The sequence below is a fragment of the Cucurbita pepo genome, chromosome LG08, assembly GCF_002806865.2.
Source record: "Cucurbita pepo subsp. pepo cultivar mu-cu-16 chromosome LG08, ASM280686v2, whole genome shotgun sequence".
Classification (NCBI taxonomy): Eukaryota; Viridiplantae; Streptophyta; class Magnoliopsida; order Cucurbitales; family Cucurbitaceae; genus Cucurbita; species Cucurbita pepo.
In genome coordinates, this window is record NC_036645.1 from 6,991,325 (window position 1) to 7,014,971 (window position 23,647).

At 35.6% G+C, this 23,647-nt stretch overlaps 4 protein-coding genes across 6 annotated transcripts; 2 read left to right on the forward strand and 2 right to left on the reverse strand.

Moving 5' to 3' along the window:
• Nucleotides 1–870: 870 nt before the first annotated feature.
• Nucleotides 871–6,386, forward strand: LOC111800794 (extra-large guanine nucleotide-binding protein 3-like). The gene is made up of 10 exons (XM_023684646.1): nt 871–1,035; nt 1,496–2,557; nt 2,671–2,808; nt 3,610–3,714; nt 3,805–3,990; nt 4,589–4,593; nt 4,645–4,820; nt 4,909–5,147; nt 5,299–5,471; nt 5,563–6,386. The coding sequence occupies exons 2-10, from the start codon at nt 1,577–1,579 to the stop codon at nt 6,140–6,142; spliced, it is 2,583 nt and encodes an 860-aa protein (XP_023540414.1). The 5' UTR covers nt 871–1,035; nt 1,496–1,576; the 3' UTR covers nt 6,143–6,386.
• LOC111800835 (26S proteasome non-ATPase regulatory subunit 13 homolog A-like) lies at nt 6,377–12,553 on the reverse strand. 2 transcript variants are annotated; one of them, XM_023684710.1, is made up of 6 exons: nt 12,312–12,553; nt 8,503–8,949; nt 8,242–8,322; nt 7,736–7,932; nt 7,545–7,644; nt 6,377–6,871 (listed from the first exon to the last, which is right to left on the reverse strand). In XM_023684710.1, the coding sequence occupies exons 1-6, from the start codon at nt 12,459–12,461 to the stop codon at nt 6,686–6,688; spliced, it is 1,161 nt and encodes a 386-aa protein (XP_023540478.1). In that variant the 5' UTR covers nt 12,462–12,553; the 3' UTR covers nt 6,377–6,685. The 2 variants fall into 2 exon arrangements, with proteins under 2 accessions (XP_023540478.1, XP_023540477.1); XM_023684709.1 differs by lacking the exon at nt 12,312–12,553 and adding an exon at nt 9,802–10,046.
• Nucleotides 12,554–14,217: 1,664 nt separating this feature from the next.
• Nucleotides 14,218–16,418, reverse strand: LOC111800876. 2 transcript variants are annotated; one of them, XM_023684777.1, is made up of 3 exons: nt 16,039–16,414; nt 15,379–15,558; nt 14,218–14,431 (listed from the first exon to the last, which is right to left on the reverse strand). In XM_023684777.1, exons 1-3 carry the CDS (start codon nt 16,102–16,104, stop codon nt 14,258–14,260), a joined length of 420 nt encoding a protein of 139 aa, XP_023540545.1. In that variant the 5' UTR covers nt 16,105–16,414; the 3' UTR covers nt 14,218–14,257. The 2 variants fall into 2 exon arrangements, with proteins under 2 accessions (XP_023540545.1, XP_023540546.1); XM_023684778.1 differs by having other exon boundaries at nt 14,389–14,478; nt 16,039–16,418.
• Nucleotides 16,419–19,381: 2,963 nt separating this feature from the next.
• Nucleotides 19,382–23,400, forward strand: LOC111800854 (secretory carrier-associated membrane protein 4-like). The gene is made up of 12 exons (XM_023684737.1): nt 19,382–19,586; nt 20,209–20,322; nt 20,414–20,476; nt 20,772–20,805; nt 20,901–21,023; nt 21,749–21,811; nt 21,912–22,005; nt 22,189–22,234; nt 22,335–22,402; nt 22,587–22,635; nt 22,837–22,902; nt 23,175–23,400. The coding sequence occupies exons 1-12, from the start codon at nt 19,530–19,532 to the stop codon at nt 23,205–23,207; spliced, it is 810 nt and encodes a 269-aa protein (XP_023540505.1). The 5' UTR covers nt 19,382–19,529; the 3' UTR covers nt 23,208–23,400.
• The last annotated feature ends 247 nt before the right edge of the window (nt 23,401–23,647 follow it).

A 23,647-nucleotide genomic window follows, 5' to 3' on the forward strand; every position in this document is an offset into this window, starting at 1 on the left:
AGGACAACCGTCTGTCCCTGTAACCAGTCCCTATCTATCACGAACTCAAATAAAATTAGAATTAGTGGGACCCACTTTTATATATATATATATATATATATATATATATATATATATATATATATATATATATATATATATATATATATAACTTTTTAAGATAATTTTTACAAATAGTTGTAATATTAATATTGGTGACTTAACAATATATAAAAATTAAATTAATGCCAAATATAAATAAAATATTTCATTATACCTTAGAATTTTTTTAAAATCATAATATTTTAATTAATTTAGAGTATTAAACGTTTTTTTAATTTTTTTTATTATGATAATAAGAAATTAAAATATTTCGATGAGATCATATAAATTAAGATTTTAATATTTTCGTTTAAATAAGTTTAAAATTATAATATTTTAATAGTTGAATTTTTTTTAATTCAACAATTTTGGTAATAAAAAATTAAAATACCGATGTGATCGTATTAATTTTTTTAGTATAATAAATATAAATATAAAGTTTTAAACAAAATTATATAATAATTAAAAAATATTTTAATTAATTTAGAGTATTAAACATTTTTTTAATTTTTTTTATTATGGTAATAAAAAATTAAAATATTTGGATGAGATCATATAAATTAAGATTTTAATATTATCGTTCTAAATAAGTTTAAAATTATAATATTTTAGTTGATTTTTTTTTAATTTAACAATTTTGGTAATAAAAAATTAAAATACCCGATGCGATCGTATAATTTTTTTTTAAATATAATAAATATGAATATAAAATTTAAATAAAATTAGATAATAATTAAAAAATGTGAATAAAATATATTTAATGGGAGTGGATTGGTTAAGACAATACCCTCACTTCCGAGTCCTACTCTCTGTATTTGCTTTCTGCTTAGCTTTCACCATTTTTGGGGGTCTTCGTCTTTTAGCTTGTCCATGGTGGTGGATTTTGCAGTCCCTTTTGCCTTTGGGTTCCAAAAGCTCCAACAATCCTTAGAAAGCCGCCTCTCGGCCTCCCTGGTTCGCTCTCATTTTGTCACTTTCTTCATGTTTTTTCTACTTTACTCTCTCTAAAACCCAACTGTTCGCGCTTCAAAAGGGTTTTTCTCTATCTCTTTTCACCACTTTTGGTATCTATTAGCTTTTGATTCTTGAGGTTTTGTTCAGCGTGTTCTTCTTTTTCTTTTTGTTTGTTTATAATTTATTGTTTGTTTGACTGTGATTTTTCAACTCTTGGATTATACGGATGCCTTCGTCTACTCTTTTTTTTTTTTTGTAAAATATTGTTTGATTTAGCGGTTTGGGTGTCTTGATTTTGACTGGAAGATAATTAGGGCTTTTGATTTTGAAGTTTTCTTAGTGTCTTTTAAGTCAGATTCGAATTAGGAATTGTGTTAATCCAGGGCTGCTGATGAATGTTTTTGTTTATCTTTGTTGATTGTGAAGATTTTTGAGGTTTTGTTTGTGGATGTTGTTGTAGGGAGCTAGATATAGACGAGAGTTCTTCTATCTTGAACGTGTTCATAAGTTCGATTTAGTATTCGGGTTGTAAATCTAGTGTATGTCGTCCAGAAACGAAAAAATGGAGGAAGAAAACTGGAGGAAATTGGTGAAGGAGATGCTCCCTCCTGGAGTATCTATCCCGGAAAGTGCTGGCGATTTGGATTACTCCATAGCTATGGAGTATGAGGGTCCACCAGTAATCTACGACGTCCCGAGAGTCGAACCTGTTGATGTGAATCCTCATTCGATTCCAATGGCTGAACCTTTATCTGAATCCCAAAGGTCCATTGCTTGTAATGGTCCTCCGACGATTGAACCGATCCCTTTGCCAGTTTCTCGTATTGTTGGTGTCATGAGTTCCCCTACTCAGAGTCCAAGGGTATCAGGAAGTTCGGAGTCTGTAGTATCCGTCCTGCAAAACCGTGATTTCTCTTCAGCTTCACCTTCTGCCTCCCCAGCTTCGGTTCATAACGTTCCTAGCAATCAACCGAAACAAGTGGTTATCGATGCGAGGAGAGCACCTGTTGTCACTTTTAATACTGTCGATCACTCCCATCGAAAGGAACTTAATGTTGAGAAGCAAGTGTATCCAGAGTACATCGGAGTTTCGAAAGAGAAGAAGAAAAAGAAAACTCGAGTATGTTATAGGTGTGGGAAAGGAAAGTGGGAAACGAAGGAGTCGTGTTTAGTTTGTGATGCTAAGTATTGCGGTAGCTGTGTCCTTAGAGCCATGGGATCGATGCCTGAAGGGCGTAAATGCGTCACTTGCATCGCTGCTCCTATAGACGAGTCTAAGAGGTCAAAATTGGGCAAGCATTCGAGGGTCTTGTCTCGATTACTTAGTCCTTTAGAAGTCAAGCAGATTATGAAAGCTGAGAAAGAATGTCCTGCTAATCAGCTTCGACCCGAACAGCTGATTGTGAATGGATTACCTCTACGGGCCGAAGAGATGGCCGAATTACTCGGATGCCCTCTTCCTCCACAGAAATTGAAACCTGGTAGATATTGGTACGACAAAGAATCCGGTCTCTGGGGAAAGGTGACTATAACATACCGACGTTAGCTTTCTTCTGATATTTATTGTTTCGCCATACACACACGCTTTCGTCTCTGCAACGAGAACTTCATGAACTACTTTTGTTGGTCTGACAGGAAGGAGAAAAACCAGATAGAATCATTTGTTCGAACTTGAGCTTCACCGGCAAGCTTAGCCCCCACGCAAGCAACGGAAACACCGAAGTTTACATCAATGGTCGAGAAATCACTAGACTCGAACTAAGGGTGCTTAAGGTACAAGTTTCGGCTTCATACTTAGATCAATCTAGTGATACCATGTATAATGCCTTATTTTCTTACATTCCTTAATCATAGCTTGCTTGCCAAAGGTCTATACTTAGTTGAAAATAAGCTCGGAAATGCTCGAGATGTTTTGACTTGTGTGTTCTACAGAAACTTCATTCTGTCTCAAAAAATCGCATGGATTGTCATGTATGAACGGTGTAAGTAATGACCGATCAAGACGTCTTTTTTTGTAACGCTAAGTCTTTTGGAGGTTAGCATTACTTCGTAATATTTCACATATCTTCGAAAAGTACCAAAACCTTTCATAGCTTGTTGGCTTTGTAGGGGACTGAGTTGAGACTCGGTAAACACCACGTGTCGTAGGTTCGGTCCAATTTTGGTGGAGAGAAGGAAGAAAAAGGGACATATATCATTGAAAAGTTGTGTGCGTGTTTTTTTTTTTTTTTGGTTTTGAAAAATTGATCAAGGAAGAAGAATATGAGGAGCGTTCGACTTGGAGTCATGAATCAGCTCGAATCATTTATATTGTTTAATTTTTTTTGGAGTTGGTTGGCTGATGGCTTCTCCTACTCTTCTACTGACCGGTATTGCATTATTTTCAGCCTCCTCGTCACGTGGATTGCTCGATGAGAGCTCTTGATTTAGTTTAGTTTGCTCGTTTACTATGAAAAGTATCTCCGTGTCTACTTAAAAAACGAAGTTTTCGATTATGAGCTCAGTTCCGTTTAGAAGTCTAATGGTTTGTGGCTTCGGTTATAACTAGACCTATTCGATGTGATTACTTTTCAGTTGGCAAATGTACAATGCCCACGAGACACACATTTTTGGGTCTACGATGACGGTCGGTACGAGGAAGAAGGTCAGAACAATATCAGAGGAAATATATGGGAGAAGGTGCACATAATACTTTTTGAATGAAGTTTAACCTATGTCGACTTGATCCTTTTGATATCGAGAACCTTATATATGCTTTGAATAAGGCAGGCTTCGACACGCTTTGTCTGTGCGTTGTTCTCATTGCCCGTGCCACACGGTCAACCTCCACCTGGAGTGAGAGAAGAGGCTAGCAATTATACAACAGTTCCCAACTATTTTGAGCAACAAAAAAGGATTCAAAAACTTCTGCTCATCGGGATCGAAGGCTCGGGAACTAGCACCGTCTTTAAGCAGGTACGTTTGCTATCATTATTGTTGTTATTTTGCTTCACCAATGTTCTATCGGATGTTCAGAACCTTGGAAGTGGAGAGTAGGAACTTATAAGTATGTTGGGCCGAGGAATTTCTTTTTTACGAAGGATAAGCGGATTCCGCCACCGCTGGCAGATATTGTCCTCTTTAGGTTTTCCCTTTTGGTCTTCCCCTCAAGGTTTTTAAAACGCGTCTGTGAAGGAGAGGTTTTCACACCCTTATAAAAAATGTTTCGTTCTCCTCTCCAATCGATGTGGGATCTCACAATCTACTCTCCTTCCGAGCCTAGCATCCTTGTTGGCACTTGTTCCCTTCTCCAAGAGATGTAGGACCCTCCAATCCACCCCCTTCGAGGCCCAGCGTCCTTGCTGGCACACCGCCTCGCGTCCACCCCCTTCTGGGCTCAGCCTCCTTGCCTCATGTCCACCCCCCCTTCGAGGCTCTGCCTCCTCGCTAGCACATCGCCCCGTGTCTGGCTTGGATACCATTTGTAACAGCCCAATCCACTGCTAGCAGATATTGTCCTTTTTGGGCTTTCCCTTTCGGACTTCCCTTCAAGGTTTTAAAACACGTCTGCTAGGGAAAGGTTTTAAACTATCTTCAATGCTTGTTTTTTTTTTTTTTTTTTTTTTTTTTTTTTTTTTTNGGGAACAGATTTAATCAAGAAGAGCTTCAAGATATCAAACTTATGATTCAGAGTAACATGTATAAGTATCTCAGCATCCTGCTTGACGGTCGAGAACGCTTTGAGGAGGAGTTCATAAACCGAAAAAAGGCTCCAAATTCTCGGGGCGATCAAGCTCTCGACACTGGTAAGACTTTCTTTCCACCCTTTTCTCATTACACTTCTTAATGAAATGATACAAATGCTTCTCTAATTACAAAGTTCTCTTTTCAAAGATGAAGAGAGGGAGGTTAGCGAATGCATATACTCCATCAACTCGAGGTTAAAACATTTTTCCGATTGGCTTCTCGATATCATCGCTACCGGAGATTTGGATGCGTTCTTCCCTGCTGCAACTCGCGAGTATGCTCCATTAGTTGAAGAGCTATGGAAAGATCCTGCGATCCAAGAAACTTACAAGAGAAAAAACGAGCTCCACTTCCTTCCCGATGTTGCCGAGTACTTCTTAAGCAGGGTAATCCGTCGCTTGCTCATCATTATACTTGAGTTTCTAAACCAGAATGTTTGTATTGGAAATAACATCATCTGCCATCATCTATCTTAGCTTTGGCTTAGGAATGATTGAATTGTTGGGAGAAAATGCTTAGAATTTGTGATTGTTTCAGGCTGTGGAGGTGTCGAGCAATGAATACGAACCTTCCGATCGAGATATCCTCTACGCAGAAGGGGTGACACAAGGGAACGGATTGGCTTTCATGGAATTTTCACTCGACGATCGGAGTCCAATGTCCGAGACCTACATTGATAATCTCGAAGCTCCACCCCCACCCCTTACTCGGTAATATATGTTCCCATTCTACATATTGATTTGGCTCCCTGAAAGTGTTTCCAAATTTGTAGCCACTTAAATTTGTATTCTATTGTTACAGATACCAACTTATAAGGGTAAGTGCTAAGGGGATGAATGAAGGGTGCAAGTGGGTAGAGATGTTCGAAGACGTTCGAGTCGTCGTCTTCTGCATTGCTCTCAGTGATTTCGATCAGATGTCTCTTGCTGCCGAAGGTAGTGGCAGCGGAAACCTATTACAAAACAAGATGATGCAAAGCAAGGAGCTCTTTGAGACAATGGTCCGACACCCTTGCTTCAAAGATACCCCATTTGTTTTGATACTCAACAAGTACGACCTCTTCGAAGAGAAAGTAAACCGGGTATCGTTGAATGTTTGTGAATGGTTTAACGATTTTAGCCCCGTTCAACCACTGCACAACAACCAGTCACTCAGTCATCAAGCTTACTACTACGTAGCCATGAAATTCAAAGACCTTTATCAATCCATCACTGGTCGTAAGCTTTTTGTATGGCAAGCTCGAGCAAGGGACCGAGTGACTATCGACGAAGCATTCAAGTATATAAGAGAAGTTGTTAAGTGGGACGACGAGAAAGAAGAGAACTACTTTGGACCTGAAGATTCCTTCTATAGCACAGGTGAGCTCATTTCCATTTGTTAGACGACGACAATGATGATGATGATGAACAGAGATTTCTTGTACTAGTTTCATAAATAGCGTCAAAAGTGAGCCCAAAAAAGGAAGAAAAACATGAGCTTCACTTTCCTCTTCCTCTCCTCGGATCGAATAAGGTTGTTCTTGCCATTTTTTGAAGTTTTGATATCTTCTCATGCCATAGCAAAGCCTGCAGCCCTATGTTCTTCATATTTTAAAGTTTTGTTATAAGAAAATTGATTAGCATTCAGCTCAGTAAAACTCAATTGTATGCAATAAAAGTAACAAATACAGAAGTATAATATCCAATCTTAAGTCTGTTCTCTACTCCTCCAATTCATGCTCACTTTTAAAACTAACTAGACTGAAGTAGAGGCTTCTGCTTCCTAAAAAATAGTTCAAGAAAGCAGTAGGTAAGATGAAAAGACAGCTTGAAAACCAACCAGCACATGAACATTATAGAAAGGATCAGTTGGTCCCTGGCTTTTGTTTTGTCCCTCTCCCCTTCCTTCTCCTTTGCTAAGTTGTTTCGATATGAAATGAAGAGGATTATGATGCGACTAGATCGGGGGTCTCGGCCTCAACTGAAAGCAAAGTCGAATGTACTTTATCCACCCAGTTGTCTAGCCGGTCTCGCAGGGATTTGATCTGTTGAATGCCAAGAACTCTAGGTTGCACCCAGGAAACATGCACTGTCCCCTCGACTTGATCGATTATACCTTCTATAAGGTGGACCTGCAAATAAAAAAAACATTCAGTTTTTCTTTCATTGGTCTTCCGATAACAATTGTACAATCATCAACTACTGGCATTGGTAAACGACCTAATAGCAATAAGTCCTGTTTGAAGAGGCTCGTATAAGCATCAAAATTCAATCATGGTGATTATGAAATCAGTAAGGCCACAAGTTAAGAAAAGGAATTCATCAGAAAAGGTCAGATCTGTAGTTGCACCTCATAGCATTCACCACACAGAAATACAAAGCTTAATGCTCCCTTTCAGCATTGTCAAGTGAATGAATGGTTCGTTTTTTTTTATTTTCAACTGCCTAGAAAGTTATGATAAAATAGTTTATTTCAACAAAACGAGCTTTCTTTTCATTCATCCAACTTACTGATTTTTCTACATATTTAATCTAGAAAGAGTTTGCCAACTTGAACATAGCTCGGTCAGATTAAAGCATATACCCTCAATATACCCTCAAATAAAAGATCGTAAATTCGAATTCACCCCGTATGTTAAAAACTAATCTAAAACAAACTTTTATGGCTTCCAAATAATATCACTGCTGCTTTTCCTTTGGTGCATCAAAGTTTCTCTTGGCCAACTTATTTTAATTTCAAGTGACCAAGTTCGTGGACAGATTTGAACCAATTCTTCGGAGAAAATAACTACAAGTGATACTTACAGAGAGGCTCTTCATTAGTAGATGCTCCACATCCTCTATAGAAAGTTTTGTCCTTTCTGCTATAACCTTCAATGGAATAGTCCGATCTTCGGATGGCCGGCTGCAACAAAACCAAATTAGCACAAAAATGATATAGAAAAATCAAGATATTGGGCAGATAACCAGCAGACAAAGGAGCAAAGCCTGCATGCCTGAAGATAATTTCCATAAGGCAGAGAATGTTGATTTTCTCCAATAGTTTCTTCTCATTCTCAACTAAAGCTGGTTGAGCCCTTAAAGCTGCATTATGCACTTGACACAATTCTTGATAGCGAACTAAATCACCCGCATTGAATGCCTGAAGTATGTAGTACAGCCACTCGACCTTTGTGCCCAACAGACTTTTAATCTGAACAACAAGAAGTTACACACACATATCAGGTTTGAAGTTCAAAATAAATAGAGGCATGAAAAGATTTGAGTATTGGCAACAATATTCACACAAAGATAGCAATGATAAGGATTGCAGGATGTTAATCATGTTATAAATACGAAGGCCATTGTACTCATCCTCACACTAAATTATTTGTTAAAAAAAACAGTGATATTTTAGTTTACTCCAACTCAAGGAGAAAAGATCAACATAAACCCTTGAAGGCAATGCAAAATGTTATATAAAGAGAGCAGAATAATAATGAACTACGGTGCAAATTCTCACAATAGGATGTGCAAGAAGCTCCCCAAAGTTGTAGATGTTATCTCCCAGAAGTGCAGAAAGAGACAAATCAAAGGCCAAATCCTACAAGGACAACAACAGGCAATAATTTAAATAACGAAATAAAAACATGAGTCAAGTATGGATAGAGGATAAGAACCCATCAAGCGTTGGATATTATGATCTGAGCCAGTATCTTGTTTGAAAGGGAAAAAGGTTATAAAAAGATAATGAACTGTACACAACGAAAACTATTCATCATACCAATTTAAAAGAGTCTGACAGTGACTCCACTGAAGTATATGCCAGATAAAGAAGAGCACTTTTATAGAACTCAGCAAACTCTTGGCGAAACTTATAAAACTGAGATGAAACCCAGTAATAGCTAGCATAGACAGATGGATCAATGTCGGTCATGCTGTCAAGAGTGCTCTTTCCATCCTCCAAAAGTTTCTTGCACTCTTTTCGGTCACCTTGCTCGAGCTTAAAAACAGCTATTTGCATCTTAATATAGAGGATGGGCTCCTCTATGCGCTGCTCTTTAGTGCTCCTTAGCTTCTCAATTATCCCTTCAAGATAACTAATAGCAGCTTCTTTCTCTGCATATTGCCGAGAAACAATCACTGCGAAATGTGCAAGCTTGAGAAGATTGATTTTGGTCTCAAAATCAGTGATGAAGTTGTGATACAACTGAATCAGTGCATCACCAGCCTGAACATTTAAACTCAAAAAATATTAATTGAATATGGGGTTTCTGCATAAAGAAAGGTAGATAAATCATGAAATCTTGGTAAAATTCAACTGAATATTCAAATATACAAGGATTCACCAGATGCTCAAAATAATTTAAAACTATTCCAGCTCTAAAGCAATACCCATTGAATACAACAATTATCCTCTCCTTAGTCTCAACATCCAAAGATCGCATTCTTTAAGAAAAAGGAGAGCAAGTCAGTCAAACTCAAGAACTAATAAAGACCCCAGTTCATGCTTACTATCTACCAAAACGCTTAAGTTGTTCATGGTAGGCTAAGGCGACTTTGATCTTTTGATTAAAGCCTCAACACTTCTCTATCGCATACACCTAACATGCAGGTTATGATCAAGAAATGTAAAGAAAATTACATGGCAAAGATTGGGAGACAATTTCTTGCTCTACTTTAGTCTAACAAAAACTTATTCTCAATCCATTCTTTACAAATGAGTAAAGTTGTAACGCTCCAACTAAGAAATGTCCCACATTCAGTCGATCATTCTAACTTATACGCTCCAACAACCGAAATGTGGGGGGTACTTTACATTTCAACTACTCCGAATCCAAATTTCAGTAAGCTAAAAGAACCGCTATAACAAAAACCCAACTCCACGATCTTCTCCGTTTAAAGAACCCTAAATTTCCTTTCATTTCGCCATCAAAACCTCAATCTTAACATTTGCAGACTCAAAACCCTAACAGCATCCATCAAGAAACCAAAGCATCTAAAAGCTGAAATACTAACACAAACTCATGAAATTAAAATGTTAAAATATCCATTAAAAACGTAGTAAGTTAAAGAAACCGACCTGGAAGACGGTCAGGGCGACAAATTGCTCAAGCTTGAGTGTGAGTTGATGCCAAAGCTTCTTCTGGTACAGATCTGCGAGCGAATTGTACCATTCCGCGAGTTCAGGATGCGAGATACGAAGCGAATCGAGGTACTGCAAAGCGGCCATGGCTGCTATTCCGGCTATGGATTCTGGAAGGGAAAAAACGAGAGCTCCGATTTATAAAACTTGGGCCTCTTCCTCTGTTTTTTTCTTGTTCTCAAAGAAAAGAATGGAAAAGCAGGGGAGAGCTTTCAGAGGGGCTTTATGGTAAATTCGCATGGTCACACTTGGAATCGGGTTGAAAATAACCCGACCCGATTCAATGCAATATATCACATTCACACCCTCCCTCTCAACTTTCAAAGATTTATTATTATTATTATTAAACTAAATTAATATAAATATCTACACAAAAATACCTCTAAATTTTTAAAATAAATATTTAAAATTACCGACTTGTAACCATTTATGCCGGAGATTGAACGAAACCAAAGGAACAGAGTGGTTTCAATTTGTAACGATCCATGTCCAAGATTCGAAATTCGGATTTGCCACTTGATGACCCCCACATTTCATAGTCACGTTACCTACTTCTTGCTTCTTAAAAGTGAAGATTATTCCACCTATCGACACGAGTTCTTTCAGCATATTTTGTCTTCACTTACATGCATAGAAGAAAAATTCTCAAGAGGTCACATAACCTAAAATTGCTCCAAGCAAAACACGTTTAATTATGAAGTTCTTATGGTCGAGCCACTGAACTGACATTTATTTTTAAATGGCATTTATTTATTTATTTTGTTTAAGGAAGCACATGTTTTTTTTTTTTAACAAATGAAAATGTTTTGTATTTCATTATTAAAAATTATATGGTAATATTAAATTTTAAATTTTTATAATGCCGAAATTTGAAATTTTAGATATTAGGTCAATAAGGCTACCTTGTTCCAACTTCACTTTAGTCATCCGTCCTTCCTTTCGGCATCTCTTCCTTGCAGTTGAGATAACGACTTCGGGCATGGTCAGCTCACATAGTGTGACATGCGGTATGTACAAGGTCCAGAAACGAATTCACCGTTGTATAGTTGACCGACGTTTACTAGCGATTTCGACTTCGTGCAAGCGAGTTGCAGCCTACAATCCCAACTTGGGACAGGATTTTGGAGTTAACCCTAAAGTTACTATTTTAACAAATAATTAGCAATTAGCTGTAAAGGTCATTCCATACATAATTTTTAATATCCAGCTAAACCCATCTAACTAGGTTTCCATTCATCATTAGCAACTCTAATTCTATCACACTTTAGTAGCCATGTGCTGGCACTTATACTTACCTAACAATAATCATCTTCATCTTCCATTGATAAACGAGTCTTCAATGCCAAACCAAGAATCCCGACTCTCGAATCCCGAACATTCTTCCTTGAGTTTTGAGACCTTGATGTAACAACTCGAGGCCACTCTTAGTAGATATTGTGCACTTTAGCCCGTTACGTAACACCGTCAACCTCATGGTTTTAAAACGCATCTTTTAAGGAGAGGTTTCCACACCCTTATAAGAAATGTTTCGTTCCTCTCTCCAAATGATATGAGATCTCACAATCTACCCCCTTTAAGGGCCTAACATCCTCGCTGGCATATCGCTNACTCAAAAAATATTAATTGAATATGGGGTTTCTGCATAAAGAAAGGTAGATAAATCATGAAATCTTGGTAAAATTCAACTGAATATTCAAATATACAAGGATTCACCAGATGCTCAAAATAATTTAAAACTATTCCAGCTCTAAAGCAATACCCATTGAATACAACAATTATCCTCTCCTTAGTCTCAACATCCAAAGATCGCATTCTTTAAGAAAAAGGAGAGCAAGTCAGTCAAACTCAAGAACTAATAAAGACCCCAGTTCATGCTTACTATCTACCAAAACGCTTAAGTTGTTCATGGTAGGCTAAGGCGACTTTGATCTTTTGATTAAAGCCTCAACACTTCTCTATCGCATACACCTAACATGCAGGTTATGATCAAGAAATGTAAAGAAAATTACATGGCAAAGATTGGGAGACAATTTCTTGCTCTACTTTAGTCTAACAAAAACTTATTCTCAATCCATTCTTTACAAATGAGTAAAGTTGTAACGCTCCAACTAAGAAATGTCCCACATTCAGTCGATCATTCTAACTTATACGCTCCAACAACCGAAATGTGGGGGGTACTTTACATTTCAACTACTCCGAATCCAAATTTCAGTAAGCTAAAAGAACCGCTATAACAAAAACCCAACTCCACGATCTTCTCCGTTTAAAGAACCCTAAATTTCCTTTCATTTCGCCATCAAAACCTCAATCTTAACATTTGCAGACTCAAAACCCTAACAGCATCCATCAAGAAACCAAAGCATCTAAAAGCTGAAATACTAACACAAACTCATGAAATTAAAATGTTAAAATATCCATTAAAAACGTAGTAAGTTAAAGAAACCGACCTGGAAGACGGTCAGGGCGACAAATTGCTCAAGCTTGAGTGTGAGTTGATGCCAAAGCTTCTTCTGGTACAGATCTGCGAGCGAATTGTACCATTCCGCGAGTTCAGGATGCGAGATACGAAGCGAATCGAGGTACTGCAAAGCGGCCATGGCTGCTATTCCGGCTATGGATTCTGGAAGGGAAAAAACGAGAGCTCCGATTTATAAAACTTGGGCCTCTTCCTCTGTTTTTTTCTTGTTCTCAAAGAAAAGAATGGAAAAGCAGGGGAGAGCTTTCAGAGGGGCTTTATGGTAAATTCGCATGGTCACACTTGGAATCGGGTTGAAAATAACCCGACCCGATTCAATGCAATATATCACATTCACACCCTCCCTCTCAACTTTCAAAGATTTATTATTATTATTATTAAACTAAATTAATATAAATATCTACACAAAAATACCTCTAAATTTTTAAAATAAATATTTAAAATTACCGACTTGTAACCATTTATGCCGGAGATTGAACGAAACCAAAGGAACAGAGTGGTTTCAATTTGTAACGATCCATGTCCAAGATTCGAAATTCGGATTTGCCACTTGATGACCCCCACATTTCATAGTCACGTTACCTACTTCTTGCTTCTTAAAAGTGAAGATTATTCCACCTATCGACACGAGTTCTTTCAGCATATTTTGTCTTCACTTACATGCATAGAAGAAAAATTCTCAAGAGGTCACATAACCTAAAATTGCTCCAAGCAAAACACGTTTAATTATGAAGTTCTTATGGTCGAGCCACTGAACTGACATTTATTTTTAAATGGCATTTATTTATTTATTTTGTTTAAGGAAGCACATGTTTTTTTTTTTTAACAAATGAAAATGTTTTGTATTTCATTATTAAAAATTATATGGTAATATTAAATTTTAAATTTTTATAATGCCGAAATTTGAAATTTTAGATATTAGGTCAATAAGGCTACCTTGTTCCAACTTCACTTTAGTCATCCGTCCTTCCTTTCGGCATCTCTTCCTTGCAGTTGAGATAACGACTTCGGGCATGGTCAGCTCACATAGTGTGACATGCGGTATGTACAAGGTCCAGAAACGAATTCACCGTTGTATAGTTGACCGACGTTTACTAGCGATTTCGACTTCGTGCAAGCGAGTTGCAGCCTACAATCCCAACTTGGGACAGGATTTTGGAGTTAACCCTAAAGTTACTATTTTAACAAATAATTAGCAATTAGCTGTAAAGGTCATTCCATACATAATTTTTAATATCCAGCTAAACCCATCTAACTAGGTTTCCATTCATCATTAGCAACTCTAATTCTATCACACTTTAGTAGCCATGTGCTGGCACTTATACTTACCTAACAATAATCATCTTCATCTTCCATTGATAAACGAGTCTTCAATGCCAAACCAAGAATCCCGACTCTCGAATCCCGAACATTCTTCCTTGAGTTTTGAGACCTTGATGTAACAACTCGAGGCCACTCTTAGTAGATATTGTGCACTTTAGCCCGTTACGTAACACCGTCAACCTCATGGTTTTAAAACGCATCTTTTAAGGAGAGGTTTCCACACCCTTATAAGAAATGTTTCGTTCCTCTCTCCAAATGATATGAGATCTCACAATCTACCCCCTTTAAGGGCCTAACATCCTCGCTGGCATATCGCTCGGTGCCCGACTCTGATAACATTTGTAACAGCCCGAGGCTACCACTAGTAGATATTATCCGCTTTGGCCCATTACGTAATATCATCAGTCTCACGATTTTAAAACGCGTTTTCTAGGGAAAGGTTGTCACACCCTTATAAGAAATGTTGATATACTATGTAAACACTTAACTTGTGACATGGTATTGTACATGGAAAAACAATAATAAAGGTAAAGATGGGGGGGGGGGGGGGGGGNTAGGCAACTCTAGACTCCATATGAGAAGTAATTAGTCGTGCTATATCCCGGATTCCTCGAGTAGGTTTAGGATGTTATGTTCAGGAGCACTCATTGATGGTAAGATTGTCCGTGTTGCCCGTGATCTAGTCTCACAAATTTCGGGTTCTTTCATGACAGGCATATCTGGCATTCTTCGAAGACTCGATACTCGTTCCTTCCATATTCTTCCGTCCTAGTGGTCGAGGAGTTCAAAATCAGATCTCAATACATATCACAAACCTACAACTTCCACTAATAAGTTAAGAAAATTAACAACGAAGCCAACAACATCATAATTCTTCTTTGACTAGTTCAATCAAGATCAGCTTCATGGCTTTCAAATTTGATTTACGATCAAAGTTCGTCAATAGGTATATCGAAATCTAGCATTCCAACACGTTCAATACAAATGATCGAGTGATCAACATAACTCGAGACCGTGTAGACTATAATCACTTATGAGTGTATGCAATGAGTTTGTTCTTTAATATAAAGGAACAAGGAACATCTTTACTTCATGATGCTTATCGTATTGGTCTTTTCTACGGTTCTAAATCTCATCTTTAAAATCATGAATAGACTTTCCAAAAGGAATATATGAATAAGCAACTTTTGAGTCGAGATCGTGCCCTACCAAACACTTAATCAGATAAGTCTTTGGCCTTTCTATTAGCCCGTGGACATATATACATCAATATATGCAATAAGGTAACTAGATATGTAATAGCCCAAGCCTACCGCTAGTAGGTATTGTCCTTTTTGGACTTTTCCAGCTACGCTGCACCTTAAGATTTTAAAACGCGTCTGTTAGAGAGAGGTTTTCACACCCTTGTAAGGAATGTTTCGTTCCCCTCTCCAACCGATGTGAGATCTCACAATCCACCCCTCTTCGGGGCCCAGCGTCCTCGCTGGCACACCACCCGATGTCTGGCTCTCACGCTCAACGCTAGCACATAGTGCTCTTTGGGTTTCCCTTATGTGCTTCCCCTCAAGGTTTTAAAACGTTAGAGAGAGGTTCCCACACCCTTATAAGGAATGTTTCGTTCCCCTCTCCAACCGACATGGGATCTCACAGTATAATCAATTAAATAGGGATTAAGCCAAACAAAATTGTATAAGAAGATCGAGTCTGCAGCTTACATTCAGAATAGACGGTTCAGGCAACGGGCACTGAATTGGCCTGTCGTTGTCGAGAGGCTCGATCGGGTGTTCAACAGGCTTGAACTCCACAGCCACTTCAATTCCATGAGAAGCAGCAGCAGCAGTGGTATCACTAACACCAGTACTTTCTGGGATTGAAGGCAGTCCTTCTCTTCCATCCTGCATCAAAATTTACCTAAATATCCTACTAAATGTTCAACAAATCCACAAAAGTAAAGAAAAACAATGACCCAGATGGTAATTTCCTGAGTAGAACAGGACAGGTAAAAGATCAAGTATGAAAAGATCTCAGAAACAGCCATGGAATCGATTCTTTTTTAAAAAAATAGACCAAAATCAGCACTAGATTCGAGTTTCATATGACCTAAGTCAAAGAATTCTACAAAAATGGCGAGTACAGATTCCAATTCGCTAAAAGTCAACCAATCTAGCAGCCATGAACAACCAAGAAATGGTATACACTTCAAACGTTTAGACAAGAAACAGCAAATCAAGAGAACAGAACAAGTTCAGATTCTTTAGAAACAGAAAGAACAATCGATCATCAAACCCATAGCTTAAATTCCTCAAAATCCCCATAGAAAGAGCGACCAATTCATAACAAAAGACAAATTCAAATAAAGAGAAGAAGCAACTTACAAGTGCACTTTGAGCTCGTCGATGCCCTGTTCTACTAGATGAAAACCTTGAAAATATGCCCACCATCTGTTCGACAAAATGCCCAAAACAAAAATTACTCACAAAAACGAAATAGATATTGAAATCTCTCTCTCAGGGTCTCTAATTCCCTTTAAAATAGTGCAGCAGCAGAGGCCATGGACAAACACAACGAGTCCAAAAAATTTCAAACCCAGTAAGGATCGGATCACGACCAATCCAACAGAGAAACAGAAGTCGCTTTCTCTCTCTTCAATTCAGGAGAGAGAACAAGAAGATGAACTTATAGCTGCGATTTGGATGATGAAAACTGCGCGTAGCGCTTTACTTAACGAATGGGGCTTTTGATTCCTTTTCTTTTATGCGAAGTAAAATTGAAGCGATCAAAATTAATAATGAAATAATAAAAGCTGTGAAGAATATGGAAAGGTCGGTTTGAAACAGAAAATAACCATAAATTAATTAATTAATTAATTATTGCATTAAAATTTTTATTTTAACCTAATTTTTTTACTTTTAAGTGTTTAAATTAACCTTATATCTCAATGAATCTTAAAATTATTTTTTTTTATTGATTTAAGGTTATTTTTACCATAATATATATATATATATATCATTATTATTTACTTAAATATTTTTTTTAAATATCATATTATATTTTTTTTAATAGAAATTATTATTGTATCAAACTGAAATAAAAATAAACAACAAACTAATCATAAACCCTAATTTTAATATTTATTGAAAGTACTTTAAATTATAGAATTAAAATAAAGAGAGAATATTTGTTTTTTTTTTATTTTAAAGATTTAAATGGGAGAATAAAAAATATTTATCCGTGTAATTTTTTAATATAAAATATGTCAGAATTGTAACCTTCTACCTTAAGGTAAGAATTTGTTGTACTCACTTTAATAAATGCTCGGACATTTATTATTATTATTTTTTTTTAATATTTATTAAATTCTTTTTTTTTTCTTTTAAATTTAATAAATAATGCGGTGTAAAATTAATTATTTAAAAAATAATAATAAGTGTCTTATCATATTAGAAATAATTTGAGATAAGGTGGATGATGAGATTGGCATATCTACCAGAAATATTATTTGTTTAATATTTAAATTTAGCTATTTATTTATAAATGATAAAATATTTTATAAAGAAATATTAAATTAACTATAATGAAAAAATGGCGTGTCTCATTGTCACGTTTTCAATCGGAGAATGTATTTGACCTTTACGTGACAATAAAAATAAATTTTATTTTGACGGGTAAAATTAGGTTAAGCGTTTATCACACGAATTAAAGCCCGAGTTAGTAAAAAACGTATAAAAAAAATTTTAAATTTTGATAGGCGGAATGAAACTGATCGAAATTTTCTTCTATTTAATGAGAGAAGAGTATTCATATACCTCACATTTATGATTCTCGTTGGTTTTTTATAGGGTTAGGATGAAAGATGACCGAACCAAAGTTGGATCGGGATTGCACCAACCCCAAGAACATTGAGCGAGACTATTCAAAGTGGGGCCCACCATGGTCTCGAGCTCTGGCTTGAGTTTATTTTATTATCTCCTCGTTTGGTGGTCATAGTCTAATTAGACTCGAACCAATGTGTATATTGTCAACTTTATTTAATTTAATAATTGATTTAGATACGTGTTAATTATTACCTACTTATAGTTTCTCTAATTCACAAAAAGAAAGGGGCAAAGTTTACAAACGTGACAAATTTCAATGAAATCGTGTTAGACACATTAAGTTTAATATATATTTATGTGACTATCAAATATTTTTTCTAGTTCAACGACGTGCATGGGTGATATTTGAACCCGATCTTGTAATTACCTATTTAGCTATGCTTATGTTGATGGACCGTCATAGAATTTGAACTCATGTGTGATGTCTCACATTGGTTGGGGAGGAGAACAAACCACCCTTTATAAGGGTGTGGAAACCTTCCCCTAGCAGACGCGTTTTAAAGCCTTGAGAGTAAGCCCGTAAGGGAAAGCCTAAAGAGGACAATATCTGCTAAGCGGTGGATCTGGGTCGAACATCATGTAAGTTCACTAATTTTACCAATCATAAACTCGTAAGTTAAAAAACTGCCAACACGAGCATAATAAACTCGTAAGTTAAAAAACTGCCAAGAACTGCCAACACGAGCATAATCTAATTGGTTAAAACGTTCGATAGGTCAAATGTTTAAAAAATATATGGATGAAAGAAAGAAAGAAAAAATGTTAAAACTATTATTTATATATATATATATATTTATTTATTTATTTATTTAGTAATTAGTAACTTATTTGACAAAAAAAAAAAATAATAATAAATAAGGATTAGTTAAACAATTTTTTTTTTTTAAATCTCAACTAAATAATCATTAACAAAAATATAATATAGTATTAAAAAAATGTAATTTCTAAAAATGTAAATTAAAATATATATATATATATATACACATACATATAACAACGTGACGTGGTTGATGGTAGAGATGAAGTTGGGGGACGAAAAATATAATCTCCGTTTAACTACGAGAGAAACCTCTCTACCTCCTCCTCCATTTACCATTCCATTTGAGACGCGTTTTCACGATTAAATTATATTTTAAAATATCAACAAAACGAAACATAAATGAACGGAAAAATTCAAATACTAAAAATCAAAATTATAGACCAAACAAAAAAATATGTACAAATGAAAAGACTTATTTAAACCAAAACTTTTGGTCTCATTGAATGTCTGTCTACTTAAATGCTTGAAGATGACATGTTTCCCGTAATTATTAATTTAAAAAATAGTGACATTTTATAATAACGGTCTTAGCCTAAATTAATTTTTCAACAAATTTAAATAACGCTTCTAACTCGTAAAATTACCATAACGTCCTCGAAAGATTATAGGTTCAAATTTTCACTTCATTGTCATCGAATTTCTAGACAATAATTGACTTATTTTTTTAAATTATTAAAAGTGGCGAGGCTAAAATATAATATTTAAAAAGTTGAGGGACTTGAAAAGAAACCAAAGGGCAAAAATGGGAATGTTGAGACAAAAGTTTAAGAAGCTCTCTTGGAGTGTTACAAAGTTCAAATTCAAAAATTTATATTTGAATAAGTTTGAATTAATAAATAATATATATATATATATATATATATATATATATATATATATATATATATATATAAAATAATAATAATAATATAAATTCAAAATTTTAAATTTGAATTGATAAATAATATATATATATTAAAGAATAATAATAATAATAATAATAATAATAATATAAATTCAAAAAAGAAATTGGCCAAAATTTCCAAGCCAGATCCCGCGGAGCAAACAATCGCTGATAATAAAAGGCGGAACAAAAATTAAAACCTCCGTTCGACTCTTCCACTGCCACCCGTCGCATTCTGGCATTTATCTCTTCTCCATTTCCTTGATTTTTGGGATCTGAAAAATCGCCATGAATCGCCACAACGATCCCAATCCATTCGATGAAGAAGAGGTCAATCCATTCTCGGTAAGTTTCTATTTCTGTCGTGGCTAAATCTCCGCTCATATAGATCTATGTGCACTGTTTCTCGTTTTTGTTTCATGTTTTACGCGATTTTTATTCGGCTAATGTCGAGATCGGGCGGTTTTTCTATTTTTGAGGTTTGGGAGGGGGTGGAGGGTGAGGGATGGTTGTTGGATTGTTCTTTTATCTGGATCTGATGGAGATCTTTCTAAATTTGGAGGAATATTGTTAGTTTATGGCTGCGGAGAAATATCGTGGTGGAATTGTAGGAGTGGTGTGGAACAGGTGAAGAATTGAGTAGAAATTTCGTGTTTGAAATTTGAATAATACTAAAAGTAGACATACGGAACTAGTAGTTGTGTTGGAGTACGGATGGAGGCGATTTCATTATCTAGGATTGGAAACGAGCGTCATTACAATCTGATTTTCGTGTTTGTGTGGGATTGTTCGTTGAATATAAATTAACTGAAAGCAACGTTCTGTTGATTATTGAAAATACTCTACTGATTGACGTACTTTTTACTCACCTGTAACATCTGATATCTGTAAAATGAAGCAAGCTGAATCTTAGGAGGATTGAAATGATAATAATATCATCTGTTGTTACTGGTTTTGACCTTTGCAGAAAGGTGGTTCTGCTCCTGGATCAAAGTTTCGAATCCCACAAGTGGTGTCGGAAACTCTGGGCTTTGGCCAGAAGCATGATGCTACTGTGGACATACCACTGGATAGGATGAATGTAATTAATATCGTACTCTGTTTTTTCTTGCTTAGAGTCTTTTTTGTCTGGAAGAAGCTTGTAAATGTAATGTTACATTTGGTTTGTGTAGGATCCGAAGACGAAGGAGCGAGAGCTTGCTGCTTGGGAAGCAGAACTTAGTAGGAAAGAAAAGGTTGTTCTATGATATACATAATTTTTTGTTTGCGTGACAATGGTGTACTACAGCTTGGTCCATAACTTGACAATATATCAATACATTTTTCGTAATTGTTCACCTACCTATTTCTTTATGCAAGTTGATTTTGTTTTCTTTGATTTTCATCCGCACACTAAATTTATTCCACAGCTATTTCTTATTTGATATATATATTTTTATCAGCCGCCCAATAAAAGACTACAACAAAATATGATATTTTGTTATTGTGTAGTGGTTACCTAACTGTTGTCATGCTTCTTTTTTTTACCAGGAAATCAAAAAGAGGGAAGAAGCTGTTTCTAAAGGTGATTAAAAAAATGCTACAAGCAATGACATTGAATATTGTTTACTTTTGTTTTTATGAAGCTATTGGGTCTATAACTTTTTGTATGTTGAACAGCTGGTGTCCCTGCTGATGATAGAAACTGGCCTCCATTTTTTCCCATTATTCATCATGATATAGCTAATGAAATACCAGTACATGCTCAGAAGTTACAGTACTTAGCCTTTGCTAGCTGGCTAGGTATGCAAAGTTAATTATCTCAATTCATCATCACATGACATCTCATCTTATAATTATTTTTTTGTATTAATGGAAGGGAAATCGTTTTTTCTTAAATCTTTTTTTTTTTTAAATGAGGTTTTTAATTATTATTTATTTATGCACTGTATTTGAGATGGTAATTGCCATAAATGCCCTTTATAAGCTGTGATAACCGTATCATCATTTGGTCAATTTCCTTATCATTACCAAATCTAGCCACCTATTTGAGATGGTAATGTATGTTGACTATAGAGACTCATTTCCATGCTTTAGTGTTAGCCTTGTCTTCAATGACTTCCGTGTGCCACACTTCATATTTTGCAGGCCACTCCCAATCTAACGCGCACTTGTGCACCTTGCACCTCATGCAACTAAGTGGTGTACATTTTTTTTAACAGCCCAATATTTTTTCCTTGTTACTTTCAAAACTGCTCTTTTCAGGTTTTCTTTTCCCATCCCAGCTTGTTATCATGGGCAAAATACCCCCCTCTCCCCCTCTCTTTTCTGTTATCGTATATACTTTATATCCAAATATTTAGTTTAAACATTCTTGCAAGAGTGGCTTTTCTATGTGTATATGATGTTCTTCACCTCACTCTAGTTCTTGCTTCAGTTAGCACTTGATCGTTGACATTTTCTTAAGCGTATGTCATGCAACATAGTTATTTTTAAGTCTACATTTTTATCCTTTGCTGCTTTTGCAGGTATAGTGTTGTGTTTGGTCTTCAACGTTGTTGCTATAACTGTCAATTGGATAAGAGGCGGGGGTAATTACTTTACTATCAATTTTTGCTTTTGTGTAATGGTTTTTACCTTAAGCTGCAACTGGTTCTTATGTTTTATTTTTATTGTTGTCACAACTTGCAGGAGTGATAATCTTTTTCCTCGCTGTAATATATTCCATACTTGGGATTCCTCTTTCATATGTCCTGTGGTACAGGCCTCTATACCGTGCTATGAGGTGAGATTGAATAATCTTTATATTTCCTTTATTCGTTGTCATTGGGTTAAGAGGCTTCTTTTGTTATATTATTGTTTAATAACCTAAGATGCTATTTTTATATTTGCTCGTTGTCATTGTATCCATAGACAATTTGCTGAATGCTGATGGTATTTTGCGTTGCCCATTGTATTTAACTTGCAGGACGGATAGTGCCTTGAAGTTTGGTTGGTTCTTCATGTTCTACTTGGTATGAATAGTAAATAATATCTTTCTTTCTCAAGATAAAGATCTTTTATATCCCTTATTTTATTTAGTAGTCAATTAACTGAGTTTCCACCACTGTACAGTTACATATCTTATTTTGCATTTTTGCTGCCATTGCGCCTCCGGTTGTGTTTCACGGGCAGTCATTGACGTAAGTTTATTGCTGATTAATTTCATTTGTAAGCTTCTAATATGCTTCAACTTTAAAATGTTCATGAAATGAATTCTCATTCTACTGCCTACAAACGTAGTAGCCCCTTTTATTATTTTTGTTGCGCCTTATTGCTTCTCCATACTGCTTGCATTGTGCTAAACATATGTCCAAATATTTTCAGGGGCATCTTAGCAGCAATTGACGTCTTCTCTGAGCATGTCTTGGTTGGGGTAAGTTTTGAATAGATAAGAACATACAACTACAAATTTCTTTATCTAAAAAGAGAATTAGAATAGTGAACATACAAATTGGGGTGCATGTTTTTAATGCTTATGCTCTTTAAACTGATGTACCAATAGAATCATTATTATTATTAACGCTTATGCTATTCCCAAGTTTGACTAACATTAAATTCGTATTATATCTTGCAGATATTCTACTTAATTGGATTTGGCTTTTTCTGCTTGGAATCGCTTCTTAGTTTGTGGGTCCTTCAGGTTAGAACACGAGCATCTTTATTATAATTCTAAACCAAATTTCAAACACAAAATCAAGCTTTTTCCCAAAATTTGCTTGGTTTTAATGATTTAAAGTTTTAGAGCTTAACTGTTCAACTCAATATAATTGGATTAATATGCCATGCATCATCTCATAGTCTTGTATTACAGTTCCAAGCAACGATTTAAACCTTCTAAGCATTTACAAGTTTACAAATTTGTAGAGAATGTTCATCTGTATCTTACTAGTTTTAAACTCTCTTTTTTGGCAGAAAATCTATTTGTACTTTAGGGGAAACAAGTGACTTGAGTGAAGAGATTACGCCACGGTTGCGACGTCGCAGCGGTTAAATTTTCAGGTTATCATTTCTTGTGATGGTGATTGTATTTTTAGGATGTTGGTGATTTTTTTAAATGAGCTGAGAGTGAGAGATGTGGATTCTAAAGTTGATACTGTTGATGTGATATAAATATATAGTTTTGTGCCAATTTGTTATTGTATTTTAGCATATGGTCGTTCTTAGGATGTGGAAAATTATAATTTAGCTGTCACAATCGGTTATTAGAAAAATATAGTTTTTGGTTTGTCATACGACAAGCCTTTAACTTAGATCTTAGATTTTAATTATATTTGAATTATTTTGAAATATGAATTAGTTTAGAACAATTTTATTAATATTTCTAATTTTCCCTAATTTTGGAATGTAAATACATACTTTTTTGAGAAAATTTTGTACTCAAGTTT